We start from the raw sequence: 14617 nt of genomic DNA on the forward strand, positions 1-14617 counted from the left end.
GAAGTGCTTGTCACAATTTTCATTGATTGGTTTCCACTTCCTGATGCTTCATTTGCGTGAAATAAGTCAGGACAGAAGTCTTCATTATGTCCCATTCATAGAAGTGACCTGGTGTCTCTGCTCAGAGTTGGAACTGCAGGTCAAAGACAGATTTGATGCCATCAGTGTTAGGGTAGAAACACACGGTATGAAAGTGAAAGCTACTCTGTACAAGTTTGTATCAGTAACAGCTGGAGCTTAGGGTGTGATATTGAACTTGGCAAGGATCTCACTGACAACTATTAGAAAGACTTTGCCAAGTCTTGAGCTGTGAAAGCGTAGTCTTAAATCTGTTCAGTGCTTAAGTTACAGGTAAGTAATAACACTTCTGATATTTTACTCTTGCACTGCTGTTGTTTTTTCCTTTGTTTGTTTTACTTACAGGATTTGTATTCAATGAACTGTTGATCTGAATACCTTGATTTATTTGAATTACGAGTAATTTTATACTCATGTCAGTAGACCAGTGTTTTTCCAGGGTATTTTCTACAGAATTCTTGACAATATGCATAATAACTGACCATTTCTTGATGAAGTCATTCTCAAGAATATTGATTATAAGGTGAGGTTGAGGTGATCTTATCATATTTTTAACAGCACTGGATATTTTAAAAACAACGGTAGCAATCAGCTTTCATCATTTATTTGAGCAAGTGGACTCGATTACAGATCTCTGCTAATCAGTCAAGCTGGTTTTCTCTCAGTATTTAAACTTGAATTCATCATGTACGTCCTGCTTTTTGGACTTCGTTAAAACAAATATGAACACCAGTATTTTTTAATTACAGCAGGATTTTTTGCTTACCCTGCGAATTTGAAGTAATACCTTTTAAATACTTACTTAAAGCTGTTTTCTATGAAGAGAACTGTAGTTGTCCCTGGAATCAATACACCTAAGCAAAATTTTCATTTAGAAATTCATGGTTCAATTTCTTTGCTTCTGTGCCATCAAACGTTTATTTTTGTTTTCTATTGAGATGAGCTTAATGAAACAGACTTTGTACTGTATGCTTACAGTATACTTATTTTTACGTACATTAGTCTGAAAATTCCTGAGAGGTGAAATGGTAGAGTGTTAGTCCTCGCTTCTATTACAGAACTCTCATGCTTGGGAGCTGAGAGCTCAGCTTACAGTCCTAGAAAGCAGTTGACATGCTTTTTTTGTGTATAATGCGTTTCTTTCAAGAGGTTAGCTCCAATACAACTGAGTCATGTTACATGGATGTGATGGTAATGAAAAGCTTATCCTTAAATCCCCTCTTCTGCCTTTTCATCTCCCAATGGTTCTTTCTTTCATCCTCTTCCTCTGAGTTTACTCTTCTTTTTTTTTGCACAGATTCTATGTGGATTTATTTTCAGGTAGCAGTAATTTAAGAGGTATGAGCTACGAGTTGAGTTCTGCAGATGTGGATTCCTCCAGCAAGCTAGTATCTCTGGCTGGTACTTCCTTGCAGAGTAGAAATTCACTTGGACAAATCTTGTCTTGAATTCAGGCAGCTGGAAGACAGTGGGCCTCTTTTAAATGGCTCTGCCAACTGGATCAATGAGCTAAAACTGTGACAACTAAAACCAGCGTGCAGATTCTCACATTGTTAGGCACCAAGTATTCCAGGAGCTTTATGGTGTTCTTGTAGACTTAAACTGTTTTTTGTATGTTCAGCTGAAAATCTCAGCCCTTATTCTGACAGTATTGATGTATGCCAGCAAGCATATGTATGGACCATGAAATACAGCTTAAGGTGGTGCTTTCTGGGAAGTTGCTGGGAAGTGTTATGACTTCATATGTTTAGCTAAACGATCCTGGCAGAAAATGTTAGCTTCTAAAACTCCCATGTACTCAGATTGGGTTGATCCAGCAGTATCTGTGTTAGCATGACTGAAGTAGATCTGGTTGTTAAAAAAATAAATATATAAATCCTTTCAGCTGATGTTCGTACTTCCTCACTTAAGAAACACTACTGCAGTTATGCTGAAATTCAGGGCCTCTCTGATTATGTCTGTTTTCTACCAAGTTCCATTTTTTTCTTCTTAAGCATCAGTTGAGAGACACGGATGTTCAGAGGAGCAGCTAAATCCGTGACTTTCGGCTGAGCAGCTTAGCAACATTGTCCTGGTTATAAAATCTTCTTCAAGAAACATTAGACTTTGACTCAAAATACGGGTTTGTTGGTAATCCTTTATCTGACTTCCTCTCAGACATCCAGCACAGTGTTCCAATCTGCCCCAGCCAGCACTGCTCAACTAAGAGTGCTTCCTTCCCCTTTACTACTTTTCTTTTATGTTGCTCGTTGCAGTCTAGTTCTCAGCCAAAGAACTAAAGATAAATGCAATGCTTTTCTGACATGAGAATCTTTGTACTATGGCAAGAGAGTGCTGCCTCAACAAAAATGCACACCCAATACCTGCTTTTTCAGAACTCATCAGAATTCATACGACTTTCCAAATAGTAATTTGATGGTGGTAGCAAATATACAGTCAACAAAGGCATGGCTGGGAAGAAAAAAAGTAGTATTAGTGCCACTTCTGTCTATCCAGCTTTCATGTATAACCAGTATGATCTGAAAATTACCACTATGTTTGTTAAATGACTGTCTTTTATTTAGAACAAGGCTTGAGCTCTGTTGTCCTGTGCAGAAGCAAAATTCTTCTAACACATCTATACAGTGTGTAACTTAAAAGATGTATATGGAAGGCAAGATGCAAAACTGTACTACTGTGGGAAACGTGATGAGAATATCAAAGATAGGGAATTGCTGCATGGGTTTACAGAAGAGATATTGTTTGTTAAAAACATGGCGAAGTTCAAAATATGTTATTTTAGTCTCCTTAGGAGCTGAAATAGTTCATTGCCAGTGATAGTCGATTGAATACTGTATGGGGAGAGTGCTTTAGATGGTACCTATCTAAATTACAACATTCCATGTAGAAAAATCTTAATATATATCTCATCTAGTAATCTGACCTCACTCACTGTGGGTCTTCACGGCTAACCTCCATTTCTTTAACTGTGCTTTATAATCAGTGGAGCTACCCTATATATAGGCTATATAGATAGCCTGTATCTACCCTTCCTGATACTAATTTTCTATACCTGTTGATGTGATGCTTTCCCCACATGCTCCTTTTGTATGAGGAGCTTCAAAGTCTTCACCCACCTTGAGCTCTGTCACTCATCTGCCCTGATGTCTCAGTCACTGATGTAACTCCTTTCTTTATCTTCTTTCTTCCTGTTTTCCTTTACACTCCCAGGTGTGTTGGTGGCTGTGGAGATAAACTGGGGTAGTGAAATAGAAAAGAAATGGTTTTGCATGCTAAGAATACATACTGGTAAATACAATTGGCAGTTACTGTCATACGTAGAATTCTTCATAGAGGAATGTAGAGGTTCATCTTTGTGTAACTGTACAGCTGTTGAATTTTCTTCTGCATGTAGATATGTTTAATGTCATAATACTGCACAGGTGTAGCATGTTTACTCTTTAAGTAGCATTATTTCTTGCCAGGTATAAAACCTCTAACTTGTAGTTTAATGAAAGGACAAATTTCTGTTGGAAAGAGTGTTACAGCCCTGTAACAGTTTGTATATAGAAGTGAAACCCTTTCCTATAAAACATCTCTTTGTTATGAAGAGATGTCCTCCCTTATGCTTCCCAGGGAGAAATGCAGTAGATCTGCTTAAGGCCACTGAAGGCAAAAGAACAAGAGAATTGAGATTTCTTCAGTTAGGGTCAGGAGGAAAGGAGATTCATTTCACTGATATTGGTGTCTTTTTATTTTTGTTCCTCTCGTCTCTACACTTAGTGAGCATGCCTTATAAAGACATGTCTTCTGCTATAAGTTATCACGTGAAGCTTCCAAAAAATATATCTTTGTATTCACAAAACATGTCGTTGTCAGTTAAGTAGATCACGCTGCAGTCTTTTGTTGTCAGATGAATTCAATTATCACAGCAGTACACTTTGTTTTCGTATTTGTTTTTGAGATTTTTATCCAACATAATGCTAACTTACTTGAAGTAAGTGTTTAAAAGAATGGCAATAGAGAGCTATAGCAGACTTAACTGGCTAACAGATCTCATCTTTGGTAAGTTTCTTGCTACAGAAATCTCCAAATGCTACTACATGTTTAAAGTGATTTAGCATTAATATTGGTATATTTTAAGTTGTGATTTATATATGCTTTCTTCTTAGATCTGGAGGGTGATTTTGCTTTAGTTACTTGATGTTCTACTGAGATGTACTAATGCAATAATTACATCTGTTCACTCAATAGCTAGAGATGATTGCCATGGAAAATCCTGCAGACTTGAAGAAGCAATTGTATGTTGAATTTGAAGGAGAGCAAGGGGTAGATGAAGGAGGTGTTTCCAAAGAATTTTTTCAACTGGTTGTGGAAGAAATCTTCAATCCAGATATTGGTATGTTGTCTAATAACTTACTGAGTATTCAGAAGTGAAGGTATTTGTAGTGCCTTTCTACATCTGCTGCTTCTTTTCCCTGAAGCCACACGGATTGATTTCTTGGTGTCGTGAGAGTACTTAACTCATTGAGGGTTCAGCATTTTGCCGTCAGTCGTCCTTCTGAGAAGCAGTGATGAGAGGCATAACTGTGCAGTTACTGAGAGCCATCATTTGCTTAAATATGAATCAGTAGGATAGGGTTCCTCTGCAGGGTTCCTTTGTTTGTTCTCTCACCTTTTTCCTCACTTTGCTTTGTGATTAGCTTCTAGAATTAGTAAGCAAACCAAAGAGGAAGAACTTCTGCAATAAAACCAGAGTAGGACTATGGTGAGTTCTTGAGTTATTTCCTCCCTTTCCCTCAGCTTAAGAAAAATCTCATTCTAAAAAGTCTCAGTACTTCTAATGGGTTAATATAAAATGGCTACAGCATACCAGTAGTGTCAGATTTGCTTGTAGTTGATTAAGAAGAACTACAAATAATTTGTCATAGTCAAAGTTTTTATATTTGTGTGTTAATCACATTTACTGTTTTTCCCTTAACGCTTCCATTTTTTTTTTTAATGCTACTATATTCTGCTTTTAATATGCAGCTTGCTTGCAGCTTTTAAAGGATTAAAATGGTTTAAATGTTATTGGGAATGCAGTGTGTCAGTATAGAAATCAAAGACTTTTACCTGGTTACCGTGCTAATTTCATAGTAATTTCCTTTAAGGCCGAACAGCTTGTGGCTGGTAGGTAACTTGTGTTCATCAAACTCACTTTTTTAAAAAGCCATTGTACTGAGCTTTGTGGTTTAGAAAATTGACACAGAAACAGGTATTCATTTTTGACCAGACAAGAAAGGAAGTTCCCAGAAGAGGTAAAAGAATCTGAATCTTGGGACTTGCCCTTCAGCGCATGCAAGCCAGATCTTGTTAACAAGTGGCACGGATCCATAGACAAGTCTTACTCAGAAAACTGCAGTTGGAGAGATTTAGAATCTAGGTTAGCAAGTCTAGTCAGCATATATTGGAGTGTATGAAAGTATTAGTACTTTCTCAAAATAAGGAAGTCTTATTTCCAAAGTAAAATTCCTTTTTTTTTTTTTTTTTAACATTGGGTCAGTGAAAGTCTTGTGGGGTTTTTCTTCATTCAGTGCTGTATACTGAAATAGCCCTATGTCAGAATTGAAGTCTGGTTCAGCTAGTAATATCTGGCTAGTGTTTGGGTGTTCCCTTCAGATAAAGATGTATAATACATTAGCTGTGCACGCATGGTTTAAATGTTGCGGTTGTATTCGAGTACAAATAATTACATGCTCTTATTTCATGTATATCAACTTTACTGACAAAAGCTAACTTATCTGCTTATGCCATAGGTATGTAGAAGCAGAAACTATAGCTTGTTTTCACGTTTTATTTTGCACCTATTAACATGCACTGTAGTATAACAGCTTACACACTGTGTATACCAAGCATGACATCTGATTTGTAAATGCTTTATTTACCAGTAGAAAAAATTCCTTTGAAGATAATTAGCTGTCTCCTGATAGTTACGTGAAGTGATGTTTGTTGTTCTAATCGTTCATTTGCAAGTACATTGCTAAGGCTTTTCATATTACAAGCTACCTTAAAGATTTTGTTCAAGGAAGCAATAACACAGACAAAGTTGGGGATTTACTACCAGTAATTTTCATGGTAAAAGTGGGTGTAATTTCCTATAGTACTGCTAGCTACGTTGTACAGTTGTTTTCCCTTTATTTCAGCTTCCCTTTTTTTCTGGTGTTATAATTGTGATTTTAATGCATGGTAGTCCTAGTTTTGGTCAATGAATAAAATGGGATTTCATTTTAGAGCCTTTTCAGAGGTGAATCTGGGAAAAATGTTAGTCCTTCGTTATTAAACACTTGTTGTAAGCAGTGGACTTCATAAGGGGATTAATTTAAACAGTTTATAGCCTGTATAAAAACTGTTTTGATGAGCAAGAGCTAATCTGGTGGCTTGCTACAGCAAAAAGGGTAAGGGGCTCTTTGGCCTACTCTCATTCATATAGCCCTATCCCTTCCCCTCAGCTTTCAGCATGTGCCAGTTCAACTGTTTAATGAAGCCTGCTGTGATGTTGGCAAGAAATTAGTTACCTGAAACAGTATGTTAATGAAATGAGGGAATACAGGAAAAAAGACGAAGCCACCTACCCCTTATCATGGTGACATACTATTAAAATTGCAGCCCTTCTATGAAACAGCGGACCCATGTTGTGTTTTCTTGTCAAGTCAGAATGTCCGTGACAGCTGAAGCAATTCAGCTGAGTATCAAAAATTGTTTACATTTTTATATGCTTATATGTATATATGTGAGTGCGTGTTGCACATCTAACTCATTTTAAGTTCATTTGTAACTCTTATCACCAGCTCATCACCATAAGTTTCAGTTCATAGAATCAGAAAGGTTGGAAAAAACGTCTCAAATCACTGAATCTGTCAACTCATCCCCACTATGCCCACTTACCACATCCCTCAGTGCCACATCTACACAGTTCTTGAACACCTGCCAGGACAATGACTCCACCACTTCCCTTGGCAGCCTGTTTCAATGCCTCACAGTCCTCTCTGTGAAGAAGGTTTTCTTAATATCTGATATAAACTTCCCCTGGCCATTACCTTAAGGCAATTACTATCCTTTCGCTAGTTACCTGGGACAAGAGGCCAACCCCCAGCTCACCACAGCCTCCTTCCAGGTCATTATAGAGAGCGATGAGGTCTTCCCTGGGCCTCCTCTTCTCCAGACTTGAACAATCCCAGCTCCTTCAGCTGCTTCCCATAAGACTTGTGCTCCAGACCCCTCACAGCTTCATTGCCTTTATCTGGACGCTCCAGGGCCTCAATGTCTCTTTTGCAGTGAGAGGCCCAAAACTGAACACAGCACTTAAGGTGCGGTCTCACCAGAACCGAGTACAGAGGGATGATCACCTTGCTGCTGCTGCTGGCTGCACTGTTTCTGATACAAGCCATGATGTCACTGGCCTTCTTGGCCAACTGGGCACACTGCTGGCTTGTGTTCAGCCAGCTGTTGACTAGCAGCACCCCCAGATCCTTTCCTGCTGCATGGCTCAGTGATGAAACTGCATCTGGTCCTGTTCTTTGGCTAGAATCAGCATGAAAAAGCCTTTGAGGAAAGCCCACCGCTTATACTAACTGGAGTTCAATGTGATTTCATCCACATGATTTTTGATTACATTCTGCTCTTGCACTGTTGGATTTATCAAAGTTAAAATCTGTGTTGACAATGTGCTGCTTCTTCCTCAGTAATGGAAGGGGTAGAAGATTGTATACGTGCAGCTTCAGCGGGGCACTGTAGGGTTTAGTATCACAGGGCTCATGCATGCTTTTAGTGGTAATGTGAGTACTAGCATTTTGAGTAGCTTCTATTACCCTAAAGGTAAGTAGCTTTTCTTTGCCTTTAAATTCAGCATAATCCTAAATGTTTCAGACATGTTCTAATATACAGGGGTTTATAAAGGTATGTTTTACGTGTTGGGTTTTTTTTTTAATATAACCATAACTGTTTAAAATAATTTTTTACAGGCATGTTCACATATGATGAATCTACAAAACTGTTTTGGTTTAATCCGTCCTCTTTCGAAACTGAGGGTCAGTTTACACTGATTGGCATAGTACTGGGTCTCGCCATTTACAATAACTGTATACTGGATGTACATTTTCCCATGGTTGTCTACAGGAAGCTGATGGGCAAAAAAGGAACTTTCCGTGATCTGGCAGACTCTCATCCTGTAAGTTCATTATGTTCCTTGTGTTTATTACTGCATTTTCTGTGTACTGCCTTAATCAAGATTTAAATGCAATAGAACTGTCAAAACTGAAAGTAAATTAACCAGTGACTTGTGTGAAGACTCTGTATCTGTTAGAACAAATTGATACCAATGAAAACCTATATCTGGACTTGGTAGAGGTTGTGAACAAATAAGGCTGGATATTAATAGAGCTTTGTTCTATTTATTTTTTTTAGCAAGCTATCCAAGTTGCCTAATGTCATGTATTAGCAACTAACTATGAAATAGTTTATTAACATGATCTGTTGTTAATTGTTGCTTAATAGCTTCCCAAAGAGATTTCTAAAACAATAGATAGGATTGCATTGTATAGTTTTCTACAAAATACGTTACAGTGGCACTTGACCTGCAAAGGTTTGATGCTTGTATTGTGCTTCCTCCTGGTATTTTAATATAACTTAAACACTTACTTCAGAGCTTTCACAAACCGAAGATGAAGTTCCAGGTAATCAAGCCACACAATACTTTCTCTAACAATAGAGCATGGAGGATTGATAGGGGCTTCCCTACTTAGGTACAACCAAGGGTTTCAAATCCAATCATTTGCAAGGTATTTTAAGAGATGCTGTGGAAATGTTGAAAGAATACAGCTAGTAAAAGAGTGAGGCTTTCATGTAAACTTTCAGTAATTAAAACATAAAGAGGGAACTTAGTACTTCTATTTAACTACAAAAATACATTTGCACTTGCTTTTTCTTTTACCTTCAGTTTGTATTCAGTCTGAGTCCCACACCTCTGTCCTAGCCAAAGAATTGTTTCTTTTCTGCATAGGCTTTGGTCTCCAGAGAGCCTTAGTCTTTTCCTAAGGCGTTGTAAGGAGGAAGACTGACCATTTCTTTCAGTGGAACTAACTGTCAAAAGTAATTTCAGATTGCACTTGTCAAACTCTGACCTAAGCTGTACTTATTTTGTAAAGACCTTGGGATTTGTTAACTTCTGTATTTCTTTTTTTTTTTTTGTACACACTTTCTTAATTTAATGACTGTCCTATCTATGTTGCTTGCTTCTACATTACTTCCTAATCCGCTTTCAAATCAAGATGTAGGGGATAAAAACCTGCTGCCCATTTTTTCTCTGATCCAGTTATTTCTTTGATTTTTAATGCACAAATTGAACTAAGTGATTTAAAGTGTTCTGGATGTAAATATGGGTTCAAAAGAGGTAAAAGTGAAAGTTAATCGCTGACTCTCAACCCACAGATCAGACCATAGTGTTTGACACAACCCCTGGGTAATAGTAGGCTTTCCTCAGGTCATTATTATCATTTGTTGCCTTTTTTCTCTTTGTCTTTCCTTAGCATCTGCTCTTGGTTGCTTTTACAAACACTGAGTGAGCTTGATGGTCATTTGTTAGGAGTGAATGGGAATTAAGTAACTTGTCACTACTGTTTTCATGACAGATTATTTCACATCCTCTGATATTGCTCCGTGAAATGTATTGAAACTTACTTATGACAGACCTGTATCTTAATCTTATAGGTTCTTTACCAGAGTTTGAGAGACTTGCTGGAGTATGAAGGAAGTGTGGAAGATGATATGATGATAACTTTTCAAATATCTCACACGGATCTCTTTGGCAATCCAATGATGCATGATTTAAAGGAAAATGGTGATAAAATTCCTATAACAAATGAAAATAGAAAGGTATGCTTTGTATTCAAATAACTTCTTAAAAGTAATGAGTAATTTTTGGGTGCTCTGTGCAGAATTAACTGGGGCTCTATAGCAATTTGGTCTCACAACGTAAGTGTTAAAGCATATAGTTACTTGTGTTTGTTTTGTTAAAGGGAACATTGATACGTACATACAGACATAGCTTCTGGGGGTGTTTTGACCTGTTTGAGAAACATTTGAGACTTGCTCCTTACCATTACTGAGTAGAAGCTGAGCTCAGGTTATCTGGGCAGTCATAGAGTTAAATGTATTTTGGAGTCTTACATTAATAGGAGTGTAGTGGAGTGTGTATCAAAGTACTAAGGATTTCTTGGGGGTTGTTTCCTTACAGGAATTTGTCAATCTGTATGCTGACTATATACTCAATAAATCAGTAGAAAAGCAGTTCAAGGCCTTTCGGAGAGGATTCCACATGGTGACCAATGAATCTCCTTTGAAATATTTATTTAGACCAGAGGAAATTGAATTACTTATTTGTGGAAGTAGGGTAAGAGTCCTGAATGTACATCAGAAAAAGTGGAGCTTTTTTGATCCTAATATAATTAGTGGTCGTTCTTAAAAATGTCATCTTCTTACAGAATTTAGATTTTCAAGCACTAGAAGAAACTACAGAATATGATGGTGGCTATACAAGAGACTCTCTTATTATTAGGTAATTTTTTTAAATGTCTGAATGATTACAAGCAGTTTCCTTTCCTGTTTCTTTGTAATGAATTTAATAGTGTAAGATTTTGTATTTTTGAGGTACTGGATTTAAGTCTCATCTGTAGTTCCACTTGACTCAAGTACTGTCATTAGAGTGGATACCATAAACAGTGCTTTAGCTTCCAGTGAACTTCTGTGAATCTTAAAAGTTTGTTTCTTTGGGACTTTGTCTTTCTCTTAGGCATATAGATAGGGCACTTTAAATAAATTAGCATTGCTTTGGTTTTCTTTGGGGGAATGGATTGTTTGAATAGGTACAATGTGTGAACAACTTTTTATTTCTCTTGATTAGAAATCAAGCAACATTCTTAAACTCAAGCGCAACATTCTTAAGAGGGGAAATGTTTTTAGTGTGTTTATTCCTTTCCTTCCCCTTTGGCTTGGGAGCTCTGTGAAGACAAGGATCAGAGACATGTCTTTGGTCTTCTGGATTCTACCATAAAGCTGTAATTCACGATCGGGCAGAACTCTTGACAGCAGTTGCATTTGTTTATTGTGGCGTTTAAGAAAGCAGATGGTGCAGTTGAACAGTATAGTGGAACCAGTATTACTCCAGAGGGTGGAAGAATAGTAAGACAAAGAACGCTTGCACGTCGTTTATCAGCAGACTTAATACTTAAAGAATACCTAAACTACAGTATTTTGGTAATGTTTCTAATTTCTACTTGGCTGTCTCAGCGATTGGTTAATATGTTGGTGATGGGTTTTCTTGATTGTAATTGTGAATTGATAAGATTGGTTGGACTTCTAAAGTGTCGAAATTTGATCGCTTTTGAGGGTCTCACACTGAAGATTGATATCAATTCACTTATTTTTTCTCTTCCTCACTAGGGAATTCTGGGAGATAGTCCATTCATTTACGGATGAACAGAAAAGACTGTTCTTGCAGTTTACAACAGGCACAGACAGAGCCCCCGTGGGAGGACTTGGAAAGTTAAAGATGATCATAGCCAAAAATGGCCCAGATACAGAGAGGTAAAATTCTGTTTCATTTGCTTGTTTATAAATGGAAGCATATTCTGTGCTTTCGTTTAATTTATTAACTTAGTTAAATCTGAAAGTTGAGTCTTGAAGCATAGAGGATGCTCTCTGAATTCCTAAATCCATAATAAGGAAATAGCAGTGTATTGTTGCATGTAGTGCACGTGTACATGTTCCTTGATCTCACTTATTTTCTGTTTTCCCCACAGGTTACCTACATCTCACACATGCTTTAATGTACTTTTGCTTCCGGAGTACTCAAGCAAAGAAAAGCTTAAAGAAAGATTATTGAAGGCCATCACATACGCCAAAGGATTTGGCATGCTGTAATAAATGTAACAAAAGGGATGAAAAAAAATGATGGTGGTGATGTCCCTGTCCAAAAAGGCCATAAGATAGTGAGCTACAGTAGTCACCTGTGTTTGTGCCTCCCTTCTTTACTGGGGACATTGGGCTGGAACAGCAGATTTCAGCTGCTTATATGAACAAAATCTTTATTTTTTCTTTTAGCGTGAAAGTGTTACATATTCTTTCACTTGTATGTACAGAGAGGTTTTCCTGAATATTTATTTTAAGGGTTAAATCACTTTTGCTTGTGTTTATTACTGCTTGAAGTTGAGCCTTTTTGAGTATTTACAAGAAAACAAACTGTACTCTCCCAAGGAAACTATTGCCATCATTTGTAGACTATGTAACCTTCAAGTATGTGCTATATTTTTGTCCCTGTATCTAATCAAATCAAGAACTGTACTTTTTGAAGAGTTTGCTTTTGAAACTTGAAGTCTTGGAAAACAGTGTGATGCAATTACTGCTGTTCTAGCCCCCAAAGAGTTTCTGTGCAAAACCTTAAGAATCAATAAAGATGGAAGGGAGAACTTGGAATGTTAAATTGCAGCCTTGAAAACTTTACTTTAGTCACAGCACAACGATTAAAATTCATTTCACTATATGTTGTCTTCACATGTCTTGTAATAAATTGTGGGTTTAATTAGAAAAAAACATTTCTTAGCATATGAAAGGGTAGAGATTTTAGTTACTTTTTCTAAAGAGCAAAAAAGTTTACTGGGGAAAAGTGCATTTTCAACTGAACAGCTTTAGAGTAGGGAGTGATGAAGTGTTTGGGGGGGGGTGGGGGAAGATAGGAAGTTTTTGCTATATTATAAACAAAGCATGTGGAAGTGCACTTAAAATGAAGTTTTATTCTTAATTGCCTATTATGTTGACCTTTTAAATAGACAATCCAAAGTCTTCCCTACGTGTTATGTCATCGCCATTTATTTAATGAATCGTTGTTCCTCCTTATCAAGGCACATGATCAGTGTTGCAACGTAATCTAAAGGGATGGCTGCTGTATTTTGATCTCATCTAACAATAAGCAAAATTGAAAAAAATATTAAACCTAAAGGCCTACTTCATGTTGTACACTTCCAACCATTAAATAAACTGTTAGAAAGTAAGTAATGAGGTTATGTTCATCTGCTACAGAAAATATTCAGTAGGTTTTTAATTTAACTCAACAAATCATATCGGAAATAAATCCTTTACCTTTTGTAGTCTGTGTTTAATGTTAATTTCTCCTGTTGCAATATATGACAAAGGGATTATGCATTTTTAAGCAAAGACGTAACTGGCATATCTCTTTTATAATACAAGCTACAGCTGATGTGCAGAGCTGAGCTTGTGCCTTGACAGTTGCTATAACTGACTACTACAGGTCAGAGCAGTGGCTGTGTGGAATTGGCATTAAAAAGGCATAGTTTTGAAATGGTTGGAGAAAGAAAAGATGCCTTTTAGGATTATTTTAATAATTACTTTCTAGTAATAGAAACAGACAACTGCTATGTAACGATGATGCTGAATAAAACAGTGACCTTTTTTCACCATGTTTCAGTGAAAAAGAAAACGATTTCCTTACTTTGATAAACTGGATATTAAATTATTTGTGTAGAAAACATTGTAGTGTAGCATAATTTGAGAGTTAATGATGGGTAAAAACTCTCCAGAAATGAACTTGTAGTGGCATGGGGCCCGGCAGTGTTCTGCTTTTGAGTCCCAGCTGATGCACATCTGCCTTGCTGGGGAGGGAGGGATGCTCTTTGCCTTCTCATCTTTGACCTTCAGGTGGCACTTAAGGAACACCTTCAGCACTTCCATCTCTGAATGTGTCAGATTTAAGAGGAAAATGCAAGATGGTTTGACAGCGCTCATGGATTCATTTGGACATAGGGCATCTTTCACTGTAGGTGGTGAGAACAGTCTGCTGAGCACCGTGAGGTGTTCTGTTGCAGGTCTAATTGACATCAGTAGCCTGATACTGTTCAGAGTGTATCTGTGATATGTTTTATTCTGGTGTAGCTATGGATGGTAAGCTCAAGGTGGTTAAGTTCAAGGAGGAAAGGTTTACACTGGATGTCAGGGGGAAGTTCTTCACAGAGTGATGAGGTGCTGGCACAGGATGCCCAGAGAGGCTGTGGATGCTCTGTCCCTAAAGGGCCAGGTTGGATGGGGCCCTGGGCAGCCTGGTCTAGTGTCAGATCAGGACGTTGGTGGCCCTCTCTGTGGTAGGGGGGTTGGAGCTTCATGATCCTTGGGATCCCTTCTAACCCATGCCATCTGTGATTCTGTGATGGTGGTTATGCCCAACTGATGGACATGTAGGAATCTTGGGGCTTCTTACAGTTCTTAGGCATGTCCAAAAGCTGGGCAGGTCGCATAATTGCCTAGAAATACAAAGCTCTCTCTAAGTGCTGTTATTGTAAATATGTTTGTCCTGTTATGCTTTAGCATTAAAATAACGCGTAATTGTGTTAGCCTTTAAAACTGTAGGCTGTTTCTTGAGGAATCATTTTCAGGTAAGCTATGAAGACTTTGCAACTGACAGGTGTTCCACGCAAATATTTGCCCTCTTTCCCAAAATGACCTCTTATCTCCT

At 37.6% G+C, this 14617-nt stretch overlaps 1 protein-coding gene across 14 annotated transcripts in view; it reads left to right on the plus strand.

Moving 5' to 3' along the window:
* Positions 1-12634, plus strand: part of UBE3A (ubiquitin protein ligase E3A) — a 49285-nt gene extending 36651 nt beyond the window's left edge. For all 14 annotated transcript variants that reach the window (XM_046901015.1, XM_040707063.2, XM_040707069.2 and 11 more), the window contains 7 exons: positions 4312-4456; positions 8061-8266; positions 9805-9969; positions 10331-10486; positions 10578-10651; positions 11536-11679; positions 11895-12634. In XM_046901015.1, coding sequence (XP_046756971.1) covers positions 4312-4456; positions 8061-8266; positions 9805-9969; positions 10331-10486; positions 10578-10651; positions 11536-11679; positions 11895-12015 — 1011 coding nt within the window. In that variant the 3' untranslated portion in view covers positions 12016-12634. The remainder of the gene's footprint in view (positions 1-4311; positions 4457-8060; positions 8267-9804; positions 9970-10330; positions 10487-10577; positions 10652-11535; positions 11680-11894) is intronic.
* The last annotated feature ends 1983 nt before the right edge of the window (positions 12635-14617 follow it).

This window comes from Gallus gallus, chromosome 1, assembly GCF_016699485.2.
Source record: "Gallus gallus isolate bGalGal1 chromosome 1, bGalGal1.mat.broiler.GRCg7b, whole genome shotgun sequence".
NCBI classification, from domain to species: domain Eukaryota; kingdom Metazoa; phylum Chordata; class Aves; order Galliformes; family Phasianidae; genus Gallus; species Gallus gallus.